This window comes from Petromyzon marinus, chromosome 65 (genome assembly GCF_048934315.1).
Source record: "Petromyzon marinus isolate PM22_M1 ecotype Great Lakes invasive population chromosome 65, UKy_Petmar_22M1.pri1.0, whole genome shotgun sequence".
Lineage (NCBI taxonomy): Eukaryota > Metazoa > Chordata > Hyperoartia > Petromyzontiformes > Petromyzontidae > Petromyzon > Petromyzon marinus.
In genome coordinates this window covers 8,548,448-8,567,188 of record NC_133731.1, presented here as the reverse complement: position 1 = coordinate 8,567,188, position 18,741 = coordinate 8,548,448, and the positions used below count along the sequence as shown (strand labels likewise).

Sequence of the window (18,741 nt, the reverse complement as noted above, 5' to 3'; positions counted from 1 at the left end):
GAAACAGGGAAGACATCGCAGGGGCTGCGCCTTTATCCTAATTAGTCGAAATAAATAAATAAATCGACGTGGCGGACACTAGCTGACAAACACAATCGTCTCGCCCAAGCAGGAGGGTTGTGAACCAGCAAGGATATTGCTGCGCCTTTATCCTCGCCCCCTACAAACGGTAACTACCACTACTACATCGATTATTACTACGACCTTCACGGCCAAGTTCGGGTCGCGATCACTCGCACGTAAAAGTTATTTGGAGACTTCAGCCTTGTTAGACTTGTCGATATCGCTATTACCACCACCACCACCCACCCCACGCTACCACCACCGCCACCCCCACACCGCCACCGCCACCCCCACACCACCACCGCCACCACCACCGCCACCTCCACCGCCACCGCCACACCACACGCTACCACCACCACCCACCCACCCCACGCTACCACCCCCCCGACCCCACGCTACCACCCCCCCCACCCCACGCTACCACCACCCCCCCACCCTACCACCACCCCCCACCCTACCACCACCCCCCCACCCTACCACCACCCCCCCCACCCTACCACCACCCCCCCACCCTACCACCACCCCCCCACCCTACCACCACCCCCCCACCCTACCACCACTCCCCCACCCTACCACTACCCCCCCACCCTACCACCACCCCCCCACCCTACGCTATCACCACCCCCCCACCCTACGCTATCACCACCACCACCCACCCACCCACCCACCCCACGCTACCACCACCCCCCCACCCCACGCTACCACCCCCCCCCCCACACCCCACGCTACCACCACCCACCCCCCCACCCTACGCTACCACCACCCCCCCCCACACCCTACGCTACCCCCCCCCACACCCCACGCTACCACCCCCCCCCACACCCCACGCTACCACCACCCCCCCCACACCCCACGCTACCACCACCACCCCCACACACCACCACCATTTTCGCTGTGGTCATCTTTATTTTCTTGAGGAAGTTGAAGAGGGCCGTGGATTTTCATGTCCACACCGGTTGTGGCTTCTCTTAGGATTCGTGTAAATCACAGAAACGCATTTCTGCGGCTCGCGTATGCGAAACGTAAAGTTGACGCTCAGAGTTCGGTGAAGATATTAAAGAGAAAGATTGCAAGCTCCTTGATTTGTGAGTATTTTAGAAATACCTCGGCATCGACGAATCTTCATTATTTGCACTTCCCATCGCTTTAATTTGGCACGCAAATAATTGACGTTGGTGGGGTCACACGGTGGAGAGATTGCTGCTTATATTTTCATTACAATAAATTGCAAGTTTGCTAAAAAAAACTACTGAATTGCAAAAATTGTATAGGAACCACACATTCGAGCAGCCGATGATCCAATTACATTTCGATAATGTCATCGTCATCCATTCTGCCGGCTTGGACGCATTCTTCATTATTTATTCCAGTTCCATAAACGTAAAACTCGATGTTGATTATGACCTGTTGCGTAATATTTGATCAAGCTAACAGTAAACAAAATACATGAAGCCGAGTCGAAGCTCGCAAGATTTATAATTACACACCCAGGAACACAATGCAACCTAACGTAATGGTGTTAGGTTTCATTGTGATTAAAAACAAAGTACATAGCACTTACCGGAGGGAGATGAATGTGGGGTTATGTAAGTGTAGTGCATGAGTGCGTGTGTCTGGCACTAAGCGTGCAGAGTTTATCTTTCAAGAGCAGCACTATGTATAGCTAATGAATAGTGTGGGAGCGGTGACCGATGCGCTATGAAACCGACAACCCGAATTCGATTCCCGCTCACGGCCAACACCATTGCCGATTATCTGAATTGGTCATGGGTCTCTCCTAGGTCGACTCGGCCTCAAATAAGTACCTGGTGTGTAAACATCGTTACTGGGGAGACAAAGGCGGCCGGGCGTGGCGCTGGCCACCCCACCCCATCGTGTGCCACAGTGCCGGCCTTCATAGGTGCTCGCTAACAGCACTTGCCCCAACCGTCTGTTAAGGCTATCGGGGGATCTTTGCCCTTATCTTATTAATGTAACGTTCACGCCAAAATGTTATCTTATACGGAACACCCTTTATAACCTCAAAAAATGCAACAGTTACCAACTCAATAATATAAGAATATTCGGTAATTCGCTTGGTAGTATAAACGTCGGATTGTTTTGCAGTATTAATGTACAACATGCCAAGTTCCTTTTACCGGTGGATGCTCGCGATGGACACGCACTCGGCGGTGACGATACAAATCGATTCGCACCGACACCGGATTATAAGACGCACTCAAAGTTACACAAATCTGGACATACACACAATGATCGGATAATAAGACGTAATTTGAACTTATTATTCAAAATACAGGGGGGGGGGGGTGGATTGGAAACGCGTGATTTTACAATGGGATTCAATGCAGGCTGATCCATTTGTAGATACCTCGCGTAATTACTGCACGAGCGACAAAAAAGTCCCTTCTCTGCCTATTTCAGGCGACTTTACTGTGTGCTTGTCTCTGTGCTGGCTCGCTCTACTCGGATGTCTGTGTGTGTGCGGTCTGTATTTTGAGTTTCATGCTTAACTTGCAATTTAGCAATCTTTGAAATAGCGTGATCAACCGGACTATGCGTTAATTGTGTTTTGACCGACCGTCTGTGTTGCTTTACATGGTTTCCAAAAAATTTGCTAAACCCTGTTTGTCTGGTATGCTTCTCTCTCTGTGTCCCCTGTTGTATCTGTGTCAATTCTCCCTACTTGGGTGTCTGTATATACATCCTGAGGATATGTGTTTCCCCTCTCTCATAAATTGAGCTCTTCTGTACCTGATGATGGCTGATTGTGTTACAACCGAAACGTCGTACGCTATTATGTTAGTTTACTATTTCTTAATTATACGTGACTTTACCGAAAAAACCAAAACGTAAGAGAATAAAAGTTTAAAAGCCTCCTTTTCTCTCTGGCTCGCTCTCTCCACGTCTGTTCGTTAACATCTTGTTTTTGTTATAAAAAACCATCACTTCCAAACAACAAGATACCCGAGCAAATCACACATTTTAAAAAGAACAAAAAGAATATACTCGCTGGCTCCGAGATATCGAGAGAGACACGGGGGTAATGTTAGCGGCAAGAGTTAAATTAGCAATGAGTGGGGCATCTTTAAATGGGTCGCGCGTATATACATGAGGTGGCGAGATTACAAAAAAACTAAAATCTACTTACCTGCGACATAATCGGCACTCAAAAACAATAACCAACATTTCAAGTCGCTAAAGAACGTTACCTGGCTGAATGTTTCAGGTGAGTGAAGTGAAATCGGCCTCGAGTGTTCCGGAGCGACGCGCGCGGGATAGGTGGTGGGGGTCCGCTCAGGAGTTGCAGGTGGCGATTGAAGGAAATAAATTCCGCGGTGGCTCACCCAGCCACCCACCCAGCCGCTCGCTCGCTTACTCACCCACCCACTCGCTCGCTTACTCACCCAGCCACCCGCCCAGCCACCCACCCAGCCACCCACCCAGCAGCCACTCGCTCGCTTACTCATCCACCCAGCCAGCCACTCGCTCGCTTACCCACCCAGGCAGCCACTCGCTCGCTTACTCACCCAGCCAGCCACTCGCTCGCTTACCCACCCAGGCAGCCACTCGCTCGCTTACCCACCCAGGCAGCCACTCGCTCGCTTACTCACCCACCCACTCGCTAGCTTACTCACCCACCCACTCGCTCGCTTACTCACCCACCCACCCACTCGCTTGCTTACTCACCCAGCCATCCACTCGCTCGCTTACCCACCCAGGCAGCCACTCTCTCGCTTACTCACCCACCCAGCCACTCGCTCACTTACTCACCCATCCACTCGCTCGCTTACTCGCCCACCCAGCCACCCAGCCACTCGCTCGCTCGCTTACTCACCCACCCACTCGCTCGCTTACTCACCCACCCACTCGCTCGCTTACTCACCCACCCACTCGCTCGCTTACTCACCCAGCCAGCCACTCGTTTACTCACCTTTCAGGCAGCCACTCGCTCGCTTACTCACCCACCCACTCGCTCGCTCACTCACCCACCCACCCACTCGCTCGCTTACTCACTCACCCACCCACCCACTCGCTCGCTTACTCACCCACCCACCCACCCACTCGCTCGCTTACTCACCCACCCACCCACCCACTCGCTCGCTTACTCACCCACCCACCCACCCACTCGCTCGCTTACTCACCCACCCACCCACCCACTCGCTCGCTTACTCACCCACCCACCCACCCACTCGCTCGCTTACTCACCCACCCACCCACTCGCTCGCTTACTCACCCACCCACCCACCCACTCGCTCGCTTACTCACCCACCCACCCACTCGCTCGCTTACTCACCCACCCACCCACCCACTCGCTCGCTTACTCACCCACCCACCCACTCGCTCGCTTACTCACCCACCCACTCGCTCTCTTACTCACCCACCCACCCACTCGCTCGCTTACTCACCCAGCCACTCGCTCGCTTACTCACCCACCCACTCGCTCGCTTACTCACCCACTCGCTCTCTTACTCACCCACCCACCCACTCGCTCGCTTACTCACCCGGCCACTCGCTCGCTTACTCACCCAGCCAGTCACTCGTTTACTCACCCAGCCAGCCACTCGCTCGCTTACTCACCCACCCAGCCACTCGCTCACTTACTCACTCACCCAGCCACTCGCATCGCTTACTCACCCACCCACTCGCTCGCTTACTCACCCACCCACTCGCTCGCTTACTCACCCACCCACTCGCTCGCTTACTCACCCACCCACTCGCTCTCTTACTCACCCACCCACTCGCTCGCTTACTCACCCAGCCACTCGCTCGCTTACTCACCCAGCCAGTCACTCGTTTACTCACCCAGCCAGCCACTCGCTCGCTTACTCACCCACCCAGCCACTCGCTCGCTTACTCACTCACCCAGCCACTCGCATCGCTTACTCACCCACCCAGCCACCCACTAGCCCGCATCCTCACTCGCTCGTCCCACGCACTCCTCACCCACCCACCCACGCACACAAAAGCCAAATATCCCCCCCCCCCCCGTATTGCGTTCAACAGACTGTCGGGACAAGTGCTGTTAGTAGCGAGTAGCAGCACATAAGGGTGGTCAGCACCACGCCCGGCCGCCTTTGTATCCCTAAGTGGCGAGGTTTACACACACATCCACCAATATAACTCGTACACAAATATACATACGTACCCATATACACACAGACACCAATATAACGCACGTGGACACAGGCACACTTGCATGTAGTCCAACATACGGCATCGCTAGACTCCTGCGTGAAGGTGTTTGGCCGTGCGGCGTTGTTTGACCATACTTCACCACGCTGGTCAGTGCGGCTGGGCGAGTGAACGGGGGAATGGTGGTGGCCGTGCCACGGGGCTGCTGTCCTTGCTGAGGTTCGCCGGGCCCCGTGGGGCTGGGAAATCCACGCCGCGTGGTGGCTGCCGCGGATTTCTACGCGGAGCCGGAGTGTGCCAACCGCTGCGCCACCGCTCGTAGGCAGCCACTCTGCAATCCTCGGCGTGCCCGACTTTGTGGGGTGAGAATCCCGCTCGACGTTCTCGCTGAAACCCGGCCTGCGGGATGTTCGTGCTAATTATTATAAATTAGTACAAATTATTATAATTAGTACAAATTATTATAATTAGTACAAATTCATCATCACGATCCATGGGCAGATGGCCCGTAGGAGGCGTCCACTGCACACTCCGGCATTTGTTTACACTTTACTCTCTGTCTTGTAGTGTCAATGTACTTCTTGTATCGTGCTCTAAAGTAGTGTCGTGTATAACGTAGTGTATAACGTAGTGTATAATAGTGGTGTATAGTAGTGTCGTGTATATTGTAGTGTGTTGTAGTGTATAACGTAGTGTATAGTGGTGGTGTATAGTGTCGTACGTAGTGTATCGTGGTGGTGTATAGATAGTGTCATGTGTAGTGTATAACGTAGTGTATAATAGTGGTAGTGTATAGTGTAGTGTGTAGTGTATAACGTAGTGTATAATAGTGGTGTATAGTAGTGTCGTGTATATTGTAGTGTATAACGTAGTGTATAATAGTGGTGCATACTGTAGTGTGTTGTGTATAACGTAGTGTATAATGGTGTAGTGTATAGTGTATCATAATGATCACGACGATCCACGGGCAGACATCCCGTAATAGGTGTCCACAGCACACTTGGCGATTTGTTTACATTTCGATTTAAAGCTTTCGTGACTGCAAGGATTCATCTTCCTTGGTTCTTTCGGTAAAGTCACGTAGAATGAGAATAAAATAATAAAATAACACAAATAAAATTCTCACGACGTTTCGGCCACAACGCAAGCGGCCGTCTTCAGGTGAAAGGTACAGAATTTTATTGTGTTATTTTATTATTTTATTCTCATTCTACGTGACTTCACCGAAAGAACCAGAGAAGATTTGTTTCCACTTTACTCTGTCTTGTAGTGCCAATATGCTCCCAGGTAGTGGCCGCATATTGTGTAGCACCAATGTCTTGATGTCGTCGGCATCGTCACTTTGAGCTATCATTTCTAAAAAAAATAAGTGAATACCTCCGTGAGCTTTGCCTGGTAGGATGGGGATGGTTTAGTTGTATTTGTAGATGTGTTGGTGATGTGTTTACCTTTCTGTAGTGTTGTGTAACGTCCTTACCCTGCCCCGACTGGACATCTGTGAAAAAGAGCTTGATAGCTTATCGGATTCCAACAGTGTACTTGAATATTCTGATTGTCTCTGTGAAGGTCTTCCTCGCTTTCCGATTCCTTAATAAATAAATGAAAGTCGACCCCATCGCGGTTCCTGGCTTTGAGGACACGGCCCCGTTGAGCCGGGGGCCCCGTTGAGCCGGGGGCCCCGTTGAGCCGGGGGCCCCGTTGAGCCGGGGGCCCCGTTGAGCCGGGGGCCCCGTTGAGCCGGGGGCCCCGTTGAGCCGGGGGCCCCGTTGAGCCGGGGGCCCCGTTGAGCCGGGGGCCCCGTTGAGCCGGGGGCCCCGTTGAGCCGGGGGCCCCGTTGAGCCGGGGGCCCCGTTGAGCCGGGGGCCCCGTTGAGCCGGGGGCCCCGTTGAGCCGGGGGCCCCGTTGAGCCGGGGGCCCCGTTGAGCCGGGGGCCCCGTTGAGCCGGGGGCCCCGTTGAGCCGGGGGCCCCGTTGAGCCGGGGGCCCCGTTGAGCCGGGGGCCCCGTTGAGCCGGGGGCCCCGTTGAGCCGGGGGCCCCGTTGAGCCGGGGGCCCCGTTGAGCCGGGGGCCCCGTTGAGCCGGGGGCCCCGTTGAGCCGGCATCCTCCTCCTGTGGTCACCGCCACGTGCCATTGGATTCCTTTCGTCTTTTTCCTTCTTTACGGGTTTTCTTTATATCCAGGCTTGGGACCGGCTCAGATCGCCACTGGACTGTGAAGCCCCCAAGGTGGAGTTTACTACCAAACTATTGTCACGTAAATTTACTTTCGTCCAAATGGAACCCAGCGTTTTACCCATTCGAGCTGAAGTCGCGGTCACATGGTACAGGCGGGGTGGGAAAGTGGGGGGGGGGGGGGTGATGAGGTGGTTAGCGCACTGCCCTGCGAATCATGGTGAACCCGAGTTCGATTCCCGCTCATGGTCAAATGAGTATCTGGTTGTGTTGTGTAATGATTATCAGCGCGAGTGGGTGGATGAGTGGGTGGATGAGTGGGTGGGCGGATGGGTGAGTGGGTTGGTGAGTGAGCGGGTGGATTGGTGAGTGGATGGGTTGGTGAGTGACCGGATCGGTTGATGAGTGGGCGGCCGGACGTGTGAGTAGCAGGTAGATGCGTGGTCCCATTCTGTGTTTATGCTAACTAGCCAAACGAAAATTTTATGTTAATAAATTGACATTTGATTGGACATTCTGTATTTGCATACGTGCCAAAATCAGGAAGAGCCTCATTGCATTGTATATTTTTAGTCTGCACCTGCAAGCAGCTCACATTGCCACAGTGCCTGGTACCAGGTGGGGAAGTGGACCTAGCAATGCCGCCATAAATTATACCACGTCGTAAAACCAGTTCCATCCATGCGTGTTTACCCCAACGACTCTGGATCAACACGGCCAATTGGAACAAGCATATAGAGTGATACAGTGAAAGAAAAAAATTGTGTTAACCGCAATCACAGTGATGGAAATCCCATAGTTTTACCCCGATAGTCTTCTTCAATCATAACCGGCCTTTTAAATATCCAACGGGGTTTATATTAACCAATTCCATGTCTTTTGAACCAAAATTAAGTAAGAAATAAACAAACAATGAGTAATTAAGGTTCAGGGTATGTCAAAAAGTGAGTGAAGCCCTGGTTTCATTAGCTTAAGGGAATAATTAGAATCAGGTGTTTAATGAATTTGGTAGATGTTCAGGGGTGAGTTTGGGAGGCACTGCCCTATAAAAAGATCAGAAACTGTGTGAGTTTGGTCTTCGCCATAAAGGTGTGTGGAAACAAGTCATGAGTTATTGATGCTCATCTGTCCAGAAAGGGTAACAAACCCATTTCTACGGATTTGGAGCTCCACCAATCTACTGTCAGACAGAGTTGTCTACAAATAGAGAAAGTTCAAGACCACAGTCACTCTATGCAGGAGCGGTCGTCCAAATCTCCATAAGAACACACCGGAAAATCATCAAGGAAGTCACAACGAACCCCGGAGAAAAATCCAATGATCTGCAGGCCACTCTCTCCTTGTCTAATGTGAGTGTACATGACTCAACTTTCAGAAAAAGACTGAACATGAATGAAGTTCATAGAAGGAGAGATAGGAGAAAATCACTTTGCTGCTCGTCTGAAGTTCGCCAAAGAGCGCACGGATGATCCACAAGACTTTTGGAACAATGTTCTCTGGACAGACGAGTCAAATGTAGAACTTATTGGCCTCAATCAGAAACGTTATATTTGGCGAAAACCAAACACTGCTTTCGAACAGAAGAATCTCATCCCAACCGCAAGGCATGGTGGGAGGAATGTGATGGTTTGGGGCTGCTTTGCTGCCTCAGGACTTGGACGGCTTGGCAACATTTACGCAACCATGGATTCTGCATTGTATTGGAAGATTCTAGAGGATAATGTCAGGCCACCCGCCCGTGAGCTGAAGCTGAACCGAAAGTGGGTCTTGCAGCAAGACAATGATCCTAAACTTGTTTTACAATGGCCTAGTCAAAGTTCGGACCTAAAGCCCATCTAAATGTTGTTGCAGGACCTGCAGCGAGCTGTCCATGCAAGGCAACCCTCAAATGCCACCGAGTTGAAGGAGTTCTGTAAGGAGGAATGGGTCAACATTCCTCAAACCCGATGTGAGGAACTGACCAATGGTTACAGGAAACGCTTAGTTGCAGTCATTGCTGCTTAAGGGGGTGTCCGCGGTTACTGAATGTAAACGTTCACATGTTTTTCCCCACATGGTTATTGCATGTAGAATCATTTGAAGATAAATAAATGTTGAAAGAGTATCATGTTTTTGTGTCATTTGTTTAATCAGGTTATCTTTATTATTAGAACTTAGACTAAGATCTAGCAACCTTTTTTGGTTTCAAAGATAGTCACTATATTGGGCACAACGGCGGCTAGGAGATGTTAACTCCCTCGCCTGCTATACAGGATGTCATGGGTCCAATCCCGACCCGACACCTTCTGGTATATTTGAAGTTTGCGTTCTCTATTTCAGAAGCGAAATGGTTATCAAAAATGATAGTCAAACATGGTGGCTTACCGTGTGGAAATTTAGAGTAGCAACTGAATACTTGAAACGCGTTAGGATGATTCTAAATGTGGACACAAACTCCAAATATCCAGCAGGTGTCAGGGTCACGACCTCAGGATAAATGACGAATCTGATTCTCTTCTGCTCCAGATTTTCCCATGGCAATGGCACGGAGGTCGAGTCTCTTGTGCGTGGCGCTGCTCGTCTCCTGCTTGGTCAACCTCTTCTGGCTCCAAAGGAACTCGAACGACACCTCGGACTCCTCCTCGAGGTCCATCCGGGGGGAGGCTCCTGGTTCGATGTTCAGCATCCGTAGGAGGTTGGAGAGCGAACCATACACGGAACAGTTGAACGACATCGAGAGGATGGTGGTGAAGATCCTGCAAGGTATGGAGACCACCACAACTCTGTTCGGCCACAACAGTTTCCATGGCCACAACTCCTCCCCAGCCACAAATTCTCCCCAACCACAACTCCCTTGACTACAGATCCCGTGGCCACAACTCCCTCTGCTACAACTCCCCTCTGCTACAATAACTCCTTGGCCACAACTCCTCTCTCTAGCCACAACGACCTTCACCACAACTCCCCGCGGCCACAACAACTGCCATGGCCACAGCAACTCCCTCAGCCACAACAACCCCCCCGGCCACAACAATTCCTTCGGCCACAACAACTCCCACGGCCCCAACAACTCCCTCTGCCACAACAACTCCCATGGCCACAACAACTCCCACGGCCCCAACAACTCCCATGGCCCCAACAACTCCCATGGCCCCAACAACTCCCATGGCCACAACAACTCCCATGGCCACAACAACTCCACAGGCCACAACATCTCCCATGGCCACAACATCTCCCATGGCCACAACAACTCCAACGGCCACAACAACTCCCACGGCCCCAACAACTCCCCCGGCCCCAACAACTCCCACGGCCCCAACAACTCCCATGGCCACAACAACTCCCATGGCCACAACAACTCCACAGGCCACAACATCTCCCATGGCCACAACATCTCCCATGGCCACAACGACTCCCCCGGCCCCAACGACTCCCATGGCCACAACAACTCCCATGGCCACAACAACTCCCATGGCCACAACAACTCCCATGGCCACAACATCTCCCATGGCCACAACATCTCCCATGGCCACAGCAACTCCCATGGTCACAACATCTCCCCTGGCCCCAACATCTCCCATGGCCACAACATCTCCCATGGCCACAACATCTCCCATGGCCACAACAACTCCCATGGCCACAACAACTCCCATGGCCACAACAACTCCCATGGCCACAACAACTCCCATGGCCACAATATCTCCCATGGCCACAACATCTCCCATGGCCACAACATCTCCCATGGCCACAACATCTCCCATGGCCACAACATCTCCCATGGCCACAACATCTCCCATGGCCACAACATCTCCCATGGCCACAACATCTCCCATGGCCACAACATCTCCCATGGCCCCAACATCTCCCATGGCCACAGCATCTCCCATGGCCACAGCAACTCCCATGGCCACAACATTTCCCATGGCCACAACAACTCCCATGGCCACAACATCTCCCATGGCCACAACATCTCCCATGGCCACAACATCTCCCATGGCCACAACATCTCCCATGGCCACACGCCATCGGGCACTGACAGTGCCCCAGTAGTGGCCGCTCATTGTGGAGGATTGCAGTTCGAATCTTTGCCACGGTGGCTAGGAGATGTTAACTCCCTCGCCTGGTATGCAGGAGGTCGTGAATTCGATCCCGACCCTGACACCAGCTGCATATTTGAATTTTGTGGTATCCCTTCTCTCACTCTCCCCGTGGTCGCGTGGATGTTTTCTACGGGTCCTACTACGCTTTTTCCCCTCCACATGTATAACACGATGTAACACAATTTTTGTTCCTGGGTAGTAAGTGATATTTCGGGTATTGCTGATGCCTAAAAAGTATAGAAATGGCTATTATTCCCCATAAACCTTGGTTTTTTGTGTTCAATGAGAAAACGGGAGAATTTGTCTTTTCGTTCACAGAAAGTCATAAAAAACAACATATGAATCAAAATGAACATGTATTTATACTAAAGTAGAAAGAAAGCTGTCTCTGGTGTGGACCAATCAGTTTCAAAGACAATGCATATATTATCAGAGTGTTTTTTGTTTACTTTCTGACCACAAGTATTGTGGTTAATGCAGACATGATTCCTCGAAAAAGGTTTGTTTTGTTGCCAGAAAAAAGGGGGAAAAACATATTCTCATATCATTAGGGTTAAGCTTATTATCTTTAATTAAATTTACAAGATATTCTGAGTTTGCAATGAACAAAGAGGTCCTGTAGATGTAGGGCTGTATTTGTTTCGTTACGTATTGTGCTCATTTGTATTTGGCAGAGCCTGTTGTACTAACTATGGATCTTAATGACATATCAGGTTTGTGAATCTTTGGTAGCCCATAAAGTCTTGGTGGTTTTGACGCCCTTGGTTTGATCACTTATTGCTCTTCCTTGGCAATTGATTACTTGGCAATGATTGCCGTTGGACTGCCTCAGCGTGACTTTACCGAAATACCCAAAGAGCATGAATTCCTGCAGTCACGAAAACTTTCAGTGAAGATTTAAACTTGAACTTGATCACGCAACCGCTTGGCTCGGCTTGGGTGTGGCGTTAGAACAGGTCGGGTGGGAAGGGTTGATGGGAGGCAGTTAACAGGGCAGCTAGGTACGGAGTGATTGTGTTGAGAGAGAAGACGAATGTCAGACGAGCACAGTTTTGTGTCGAAAAAACACGCACAGGCAAAAGCCGCAGCGACCTGCAACGGCTCGGTCATGTTGCTGCTGCTGGTGGTGGTGGTGGAAGGCGCCTCCCAGGCTCGAGAGCTGGAGAGGGCCACTCTGTTTGACCAGGATGGAGCCATCAACTCGCCACACTCGAGAACCCGGGTTTAATCTAAACTCTAAATCATGTTTTTGTGTTTTTACCAGGTAAGGGCCCACTGAGCTACGTAGCGCTTTTTCAGAAGCGACCTGCCTATCACGAATGATAGCTCAACGAAGCGGCAATTATCATCATCACGTGCCAGCCACATAACTCTCAAACGCGTGATGTTGATTCTGAGCGCCCACTACGATCATGGCCGTGACGATATCCATCTGTTCCTTCTGCATGGGGGTTCGAGTTATTGCCCCCCCCCCCCTCCCTCGCGTATACAAATAAACAACAGCAGGCATCGTCAGGGTCGGGATTGAACCACGGACCTCCCGCATACCAAGCGAGGTAGTGAACGTCTCGCTCTCTGCTTGTGTCCCGTTTCTTCGTTTCGTTTCAAGAGATGAAGAGCGCCAGGAATGAGCCTCAGGCGGCAGCAGGGCAGGGCGGCAGGGACGTGGAGGAGGAGGAGGAGTGTGAGGGGAACGAGGTGGTGGCGCGGCCCGAGCTTCCGCTCTTCAAGGAGTGGGGGGGGCAGCTGCCCCCCCGTGAGAGGCGCAAGGCGTGCGCCCGCTTCCTCACCTACGGCTACAACGCCTACCTGAGCGACCGGCTGCCCCTCGACCGCGACGTGCCCGACAACCGCCCTCCCGGGTACGCCACTCGGAGTCGCACACTCGCCCGTCATCGTCACCGTCATCGTCGGCGTCATCATAATCACCATAATCATAATCATCTTCAACGTCATCATCGTAAGTGTCATCAGCGTCTTCATCAGCATCATCATCATCGTCGTTATTGTCATTAGCATCACCGTCATCACCATTATCATCAACCGCCCTACCCAGGTACGCCACTCGGGAGTCACTCATTCATCATCGCCATTATCGTCACCACCACCATCATCATTAGCATCGTCATCATCATCATCATCGCCATCATCATCATCGCCACAATCGTCGTCGTCATAATCGCCATCATCACCATGTATGTAACTCGATGGCTCTCTATGTAGCCACATGGCTCTCAGTGTGACTATTGATCTCTCTACGTCCTTGTAAGAGGGCCCCCTCTCGGCTCCCAGTAAACACGATTGCAAAACCAGGGACGCGTTGCCGCTCGTGAATGCACGTGCGCGCTTACTGCAATACGCCGCCATGGGGATCTGTGATGAACCGGATTTTTATCCCTTGTTTTTTTTTTCCAACGGCAATGAAATATAAGACGCTTGTTTTGTTTGTTATGCAACCCGAGTTGCTCTTGGCAATTTACCTTGCCAAACAAGACACTGCCCCCGTTTATCAAATTGTGGCCCTTCTTCCTCTTCTTCTTCTTCCTTTGTATCGCTGATTCAGAGCAATGGCTACAATTTCACATTCTAAACTTAACTAAAATATATTATTTTTCTCACAAATTACAAACACCCGTTGTGAAACGGTTGTTTGTAATTTGTAGCAATTTGTCATTGCTGCGCTGACCTCCAGTGACCTCAAATTTCCACGGGACCTTGAACCTTCACATCCAAACGACCGGCAGCAGGGGCACAACAACCCTGGCAATAAATAAATCCAAAGTCATTTGGATCCGCTCAAATATTTGCCGAGCCTTCGGGCTATCGCCTCCCCCGCATGAAGCCCTGCGGAGCCAGTGGTGGAAATTCCACATTCCTGTTGTAGGGGCGGGTGAGTCTATTCGAAAAAGTAAATTTAGAAATAACCCAAATGTTGGGTTGACTGACGAGCGTGCTGTCCCTCGACTCTGTGTGGACCGTATGAATGTATGTTTATCTTAATTCACACCATATATAGCCAACCGTGCTAATCGGAAGTGTGGGGGTAGGATAACAAAGTAGACACAAAGTTTGTGTTTAGTTTGAAGAAGAAGGGATCTCAGAGGTAAATCTGTGATGTCCACTTCTGCAGGCCGGAATTGGCAGCTGCACGGAGTTGGTTTCCCCATCAATAACGAACTCGTCAATCAGCTTCACGAGTTACCTATCGGAATCACCACCTCCATCATCGTTGTCATCACCACAAATACCATCACCACCATCACCTTCGTCACCATCATAATCCCCATCATCACCATCGTCATCAGCGTCATCATCAACTGTGACCCCTCCCACCCGGGTACGCCACTCAGAGTGCCTTGCCGTTTCAAAGCTCCGCACAGGTGGATACAAGAATCCATTGCTGCACACCCATCACCCGGCCGCCCGGCAGCTAGCCCCCACACTTCTATAGCAGACTCCAGGGCTTCACTTCCAAGCGATCTCCCACTCAACCTAACCTCTTGTTTTACCAGGTCAGGCACACTGCTCTATGTAGCTCTTGATCAAAAGCCACCTGGCTATCACATACGCTAGTCCAACAAATTGGCTCATCGTCATGTGAACATTTACAGGAGCCAAATACTCCAAATGCGTGTTTCTAAATATGGAGAGAAAAACCGGAGAGAGAGAGACATGCAAACTCCAAATATACAGCAGGTGTCAGTCAGGATCAAACCCATTACCTCCTGCATACTGGGCGAGGTCGTTACCATCTAGCCATCGTGGCCCACCCAATATTTTATGACAATAGAAAGAGCAGCCACCGGCGATAATAAGATGGGCAGAGCCGGTATGAACCATGCACCGGATTCACCCCGATCTGGATTAGACGTGAAACAGGGTGACATTCTTGTCTGGGCAAGTAGCCCAGAGTGTCATCGGCCCGTTCAGCTGAGCTGCTGTCAAACGCACAAATGAAAGGTGGTGCCGCCCTGGAAGATGACGGACACATGCTTCAGAAACATGGGACATTGATTGTTTTACACTCGTTCACCTAGGAAAGTGAGGTGAGTGAGTGAGCAGATGAGCGAGCACTTGAGTTGGTGAGCGAGCAAGTGATCAAGTGTCCATTTGGGGCGACGCGGGGAAATTGCGTGCGACAGATTGTGTCACTACGTACATTCTGATAGTGCGTTTTGGGATTTTTTTAGTTCTTGAAGTTGATCCAATTAAACTCCATTTTATTCATAATATATTTTTGGGTTAGATCACGTCAACATAAATGTGTCGTTAAACCCGCCACCACCCGACACAGCCAATTAATAAGGTTTGTCATGTAAACATAAATCTTACAAACTTTTATTGGCTGTGTCAGGTGGTGGCGGGTTTAACGACACATTTATATTTACGCGATCTCGCCCAAAAAAACTCTTGTGGATAATATTGGTTGCAAAAACCTCCATGTTGAATCAATTTTATTCTTACGTAACTTCACTGCCTGTGTGTGCGTAGGTCACCGCTTACAGTTTTCTGCAACATTTGGACGTTTCCCTTGGCATTAAAATTATAATAATGCGTATTTCTTTATTTATCCAGGAGGCATCAGCAGGGGCCTGGGCCCTGCATTAGTGTTTATTCGTGACACGTGTTCAGCCCCAATTGACCCGGTTGGTGGCAACTATAAAGTTTTTTTATATTCTTGGTTCTTTCGGTAAAGTCACGTAGAAGGAAAATAATAAAAATATAAAACAATAAAAAAACAATAAAATGTATATTTTTATAATTTTATTGCTTCCCTTCTACGTGACTTTACCGAAAGAACCAAGACTATATATATCCCTGCAGTCACGAAAGCTTTAAATAAAAATGTATGAAGTTTTTTTTTATATTTTACCAGGTAAGGCCCCCACTGAGCTATGTAGCTCTTTTACAGAAGCAACCTGGCCGTCACAAGTGATAGCTCCAACGAAGTGGCTTATCATGTGGATATTTATAGCAGCCATTAATGCTCTAAACTCCTGAGATTGATTTTAGATGTGGAGGGAAAAACCGGAGGAGCCAGAGACAAATCCACGCAACCACGAGGAGAGAGAGAGAGAGAGAGACGCAAACTCCAAATATACAGCATCAGTCAGGTTCGGAAACCCACGACCTCCTGTATACCCAGCGAGGTAGGTAACATCTCACCACCGTGGCCTGTATAGACAGTGAAAAAAGTTGGCGTGACTACTGATGAACCTTATGGCAATCCATTGTTGAGGAACGGGAGTGAGTGTCCCCCATATCGACACGCAGTCGCCTCTGTTACTCAGCATCGTCCCACATATCAGTCGTTATTGTTTCAAGGCAAGGGAATTGACATTGCGAGCTTCAACATCAAGCCCTTAATCCAGACTTGTGTTGTAGGCCAATGACAAGTCCACTGGAGCCCTGCACTTTTAAATCATCTAGATTGATAAACTAATTTCTTTAGGACTGCTCTGTGTGTTTTGCTGTCCTTCCCACCGCACCCCCGATTAGCACGGTTGAATACGTACGGTGCGAAAGAAGTTCAACACACGTACCGTAGATGGATAATTGTATAATTTATTTATAGATTTCCGTGCATCCATGTATTCTCTTATTTAAATTTTTACCATTACTATAATGGTAATAAATCCAAAGTTCGTTATTCTGAAACTTCGCATATTGAATCTTCGCGTTTCAAACTCCGCTTATCTTCGCAGAATCAGATTTTGCCTCGGCCATGGCACAAAGGCGGTGGTCACCGCATCGCGCGCGGCCCTTTCAGATGCGCTCCTGCGGCCGTCTCCAATGCTCTGCCTCGTGACATTAGTAACCCACTGGGGCCCTGCACTCTTAAATCACATCGATTGGCAAACTCATTTCTTTCGGACTGCTATTTGTTGTGTTTAATTGGTTTGTCCTTCACCCGCACCATGCGATGAAGCGCGGTCGGGCTACGTGCGTACCGTGCGAAAGAGAACATCGACGCCTTATGGCAAGGTGCGGTCGGAGATCGCTGGTCGCTTTGACAAGCGGTCACGAATGAGCAGGCGAGCACGTGAGTCATGCGATGGCGAAACTTTGCCGGTCGCAACAATTTGTCCGTCGCGCCCCAAACTGGCCTGAGATCGGAGCCGTCGGATAATTGTCGGTGGGATGTGATGTTGGTTTGTTTAATGACTCAATTATTATATATATTTACGGATATGATGTATTTCGGGAGGAAAGGACAAAACACGCTTTCAAAATAACCCCTTGAGGAGAGAGCCGCTGCCAAAAAAGCGTTCGGACCGGAACATTTTGTACCATCATCATGGTCGTCACCCCTACTGAGCCCCACGGCGCTTTGTGTCATGCAGCAAACACATGGACTGACCTGACTGGCCATATTGTACCGTGCGTGTGTGTGTTTGATTTATTTCGCACCGTACATAGCCAACCCTGCTAATGTGAGGTGCGGGGGCCGTCTTGACAATGCATTTCACAGCTCCTTGCTCTATCCACTGCTGGGTGGAGGCCTCCCCCTTCTTGGTCTATCCACTGCTGGGTGGAGTTGCTTCTTCGTAGCTAGTTAGTAACAAGCTACCCCTTCGCTCGCCAAAATGTATTATGAAACATTTAAAAAAGAAATTCGCTTACAATGTTGAGGGCACTCACTCACCCACTCCCTCACCCACTCACTCACCCACTCACTCACCCACTCACTCAACCACACACTCACCCACTCATTCAACCACTCACTCACCCACTCCCTCACCCACCCACACACTCACTCACCCACCCACACACTCCCTCACCCACCCGCACACTCACTCACCCACTCCCTCACCCAACCACCCACACACTCCCTCACCTACTCCCTCACCCACCCACTCACTCACCCACTCCCTCACCCACCCACACACTCCCTCGCCCACCCACACACTCCCTCACCCACTCCCTCACCCACCCACACACTCACTCACCCACTCCCTCACCCAACCACCCACACACTCCCTCACCTACTCCCTCACCCACCCACTCACTCACCCACTCCCTCACCCACGCCACACACTCCTTCACCCACCCACACACTCCCTCCCTCACCCACCCACGCCACACACTCCTTCACCCACCCACACACTCCCTCACCCACCCACACACACATACTCCCTCACCCACCCACACACATACTCCCTCACCCACCCACACACACACACTCCCTCACCCACCCACACACACACTCCCTCATTCACCCACACACTCCCTCACCCACCCACACACTCCCTCCCTCATCCACCCACACACTCCCTCACCCACCCACACACTCC

General features: G+C 50.6%; 2 protein-coding genes across 4 annotated transcripts in view; one reads left to right on the top strand and one right to left on the bottom strand.

The window, feature by feature from the left end:
• The window catches only part of LOC116956392 (polypeptide N-acetylgalactosaminyltransferase 18-like), a 91,479-nt gene extending 87,485 nt beyond the window's left edge, over positions 1–3,994 (bottom strand). The window contains exon 1 of one of the 2 annotated variants that reach the window (XM_076054348.1): positions 3,273–3,994. In XM_076054348.1, the coding sequence (XP_075910463.1) occupies positions 3,273–3,530 (258 nt within the window). In that variant the 5' untranslated portion in view covers positions 3,531–3,994. The remainder of the gene's footprint in view (positions 1–3,272) is intronic. The other variant, XM_032977980.2, reaches the window with a different exon arrangement.
• LOC116956391 (polypeptide N-acetylgalactosaminyltransferase 18-like) overlaps positions 956–18,741 on the top strand; it is a 49,774-nt gene continuing 31,988 nt past the window's right edge. The window contains exons 1-3 of one of the 2 annotated variants that reach the window (XM_032977978.2): positions 956–1,148; positions 9,873–10,109; positions 13,056–13,308. In XM_032977978.2, the coding sequence (XP_032833869.1) occupies positions 1,007–1,148; positions 9,873–10,109; positions 13,056–13,308 (632 nt within the window). In that variant the 5' untranslated portion in view covers positions 956–1,006. Of the gene's footprint in view, positions 1,149–9,872; positions 10,110–13,055; positions 13,309–18,741 lie in introns of those variants that run through there. The other variant, XM_032977979.2, reaches the window with a different exon arrangement.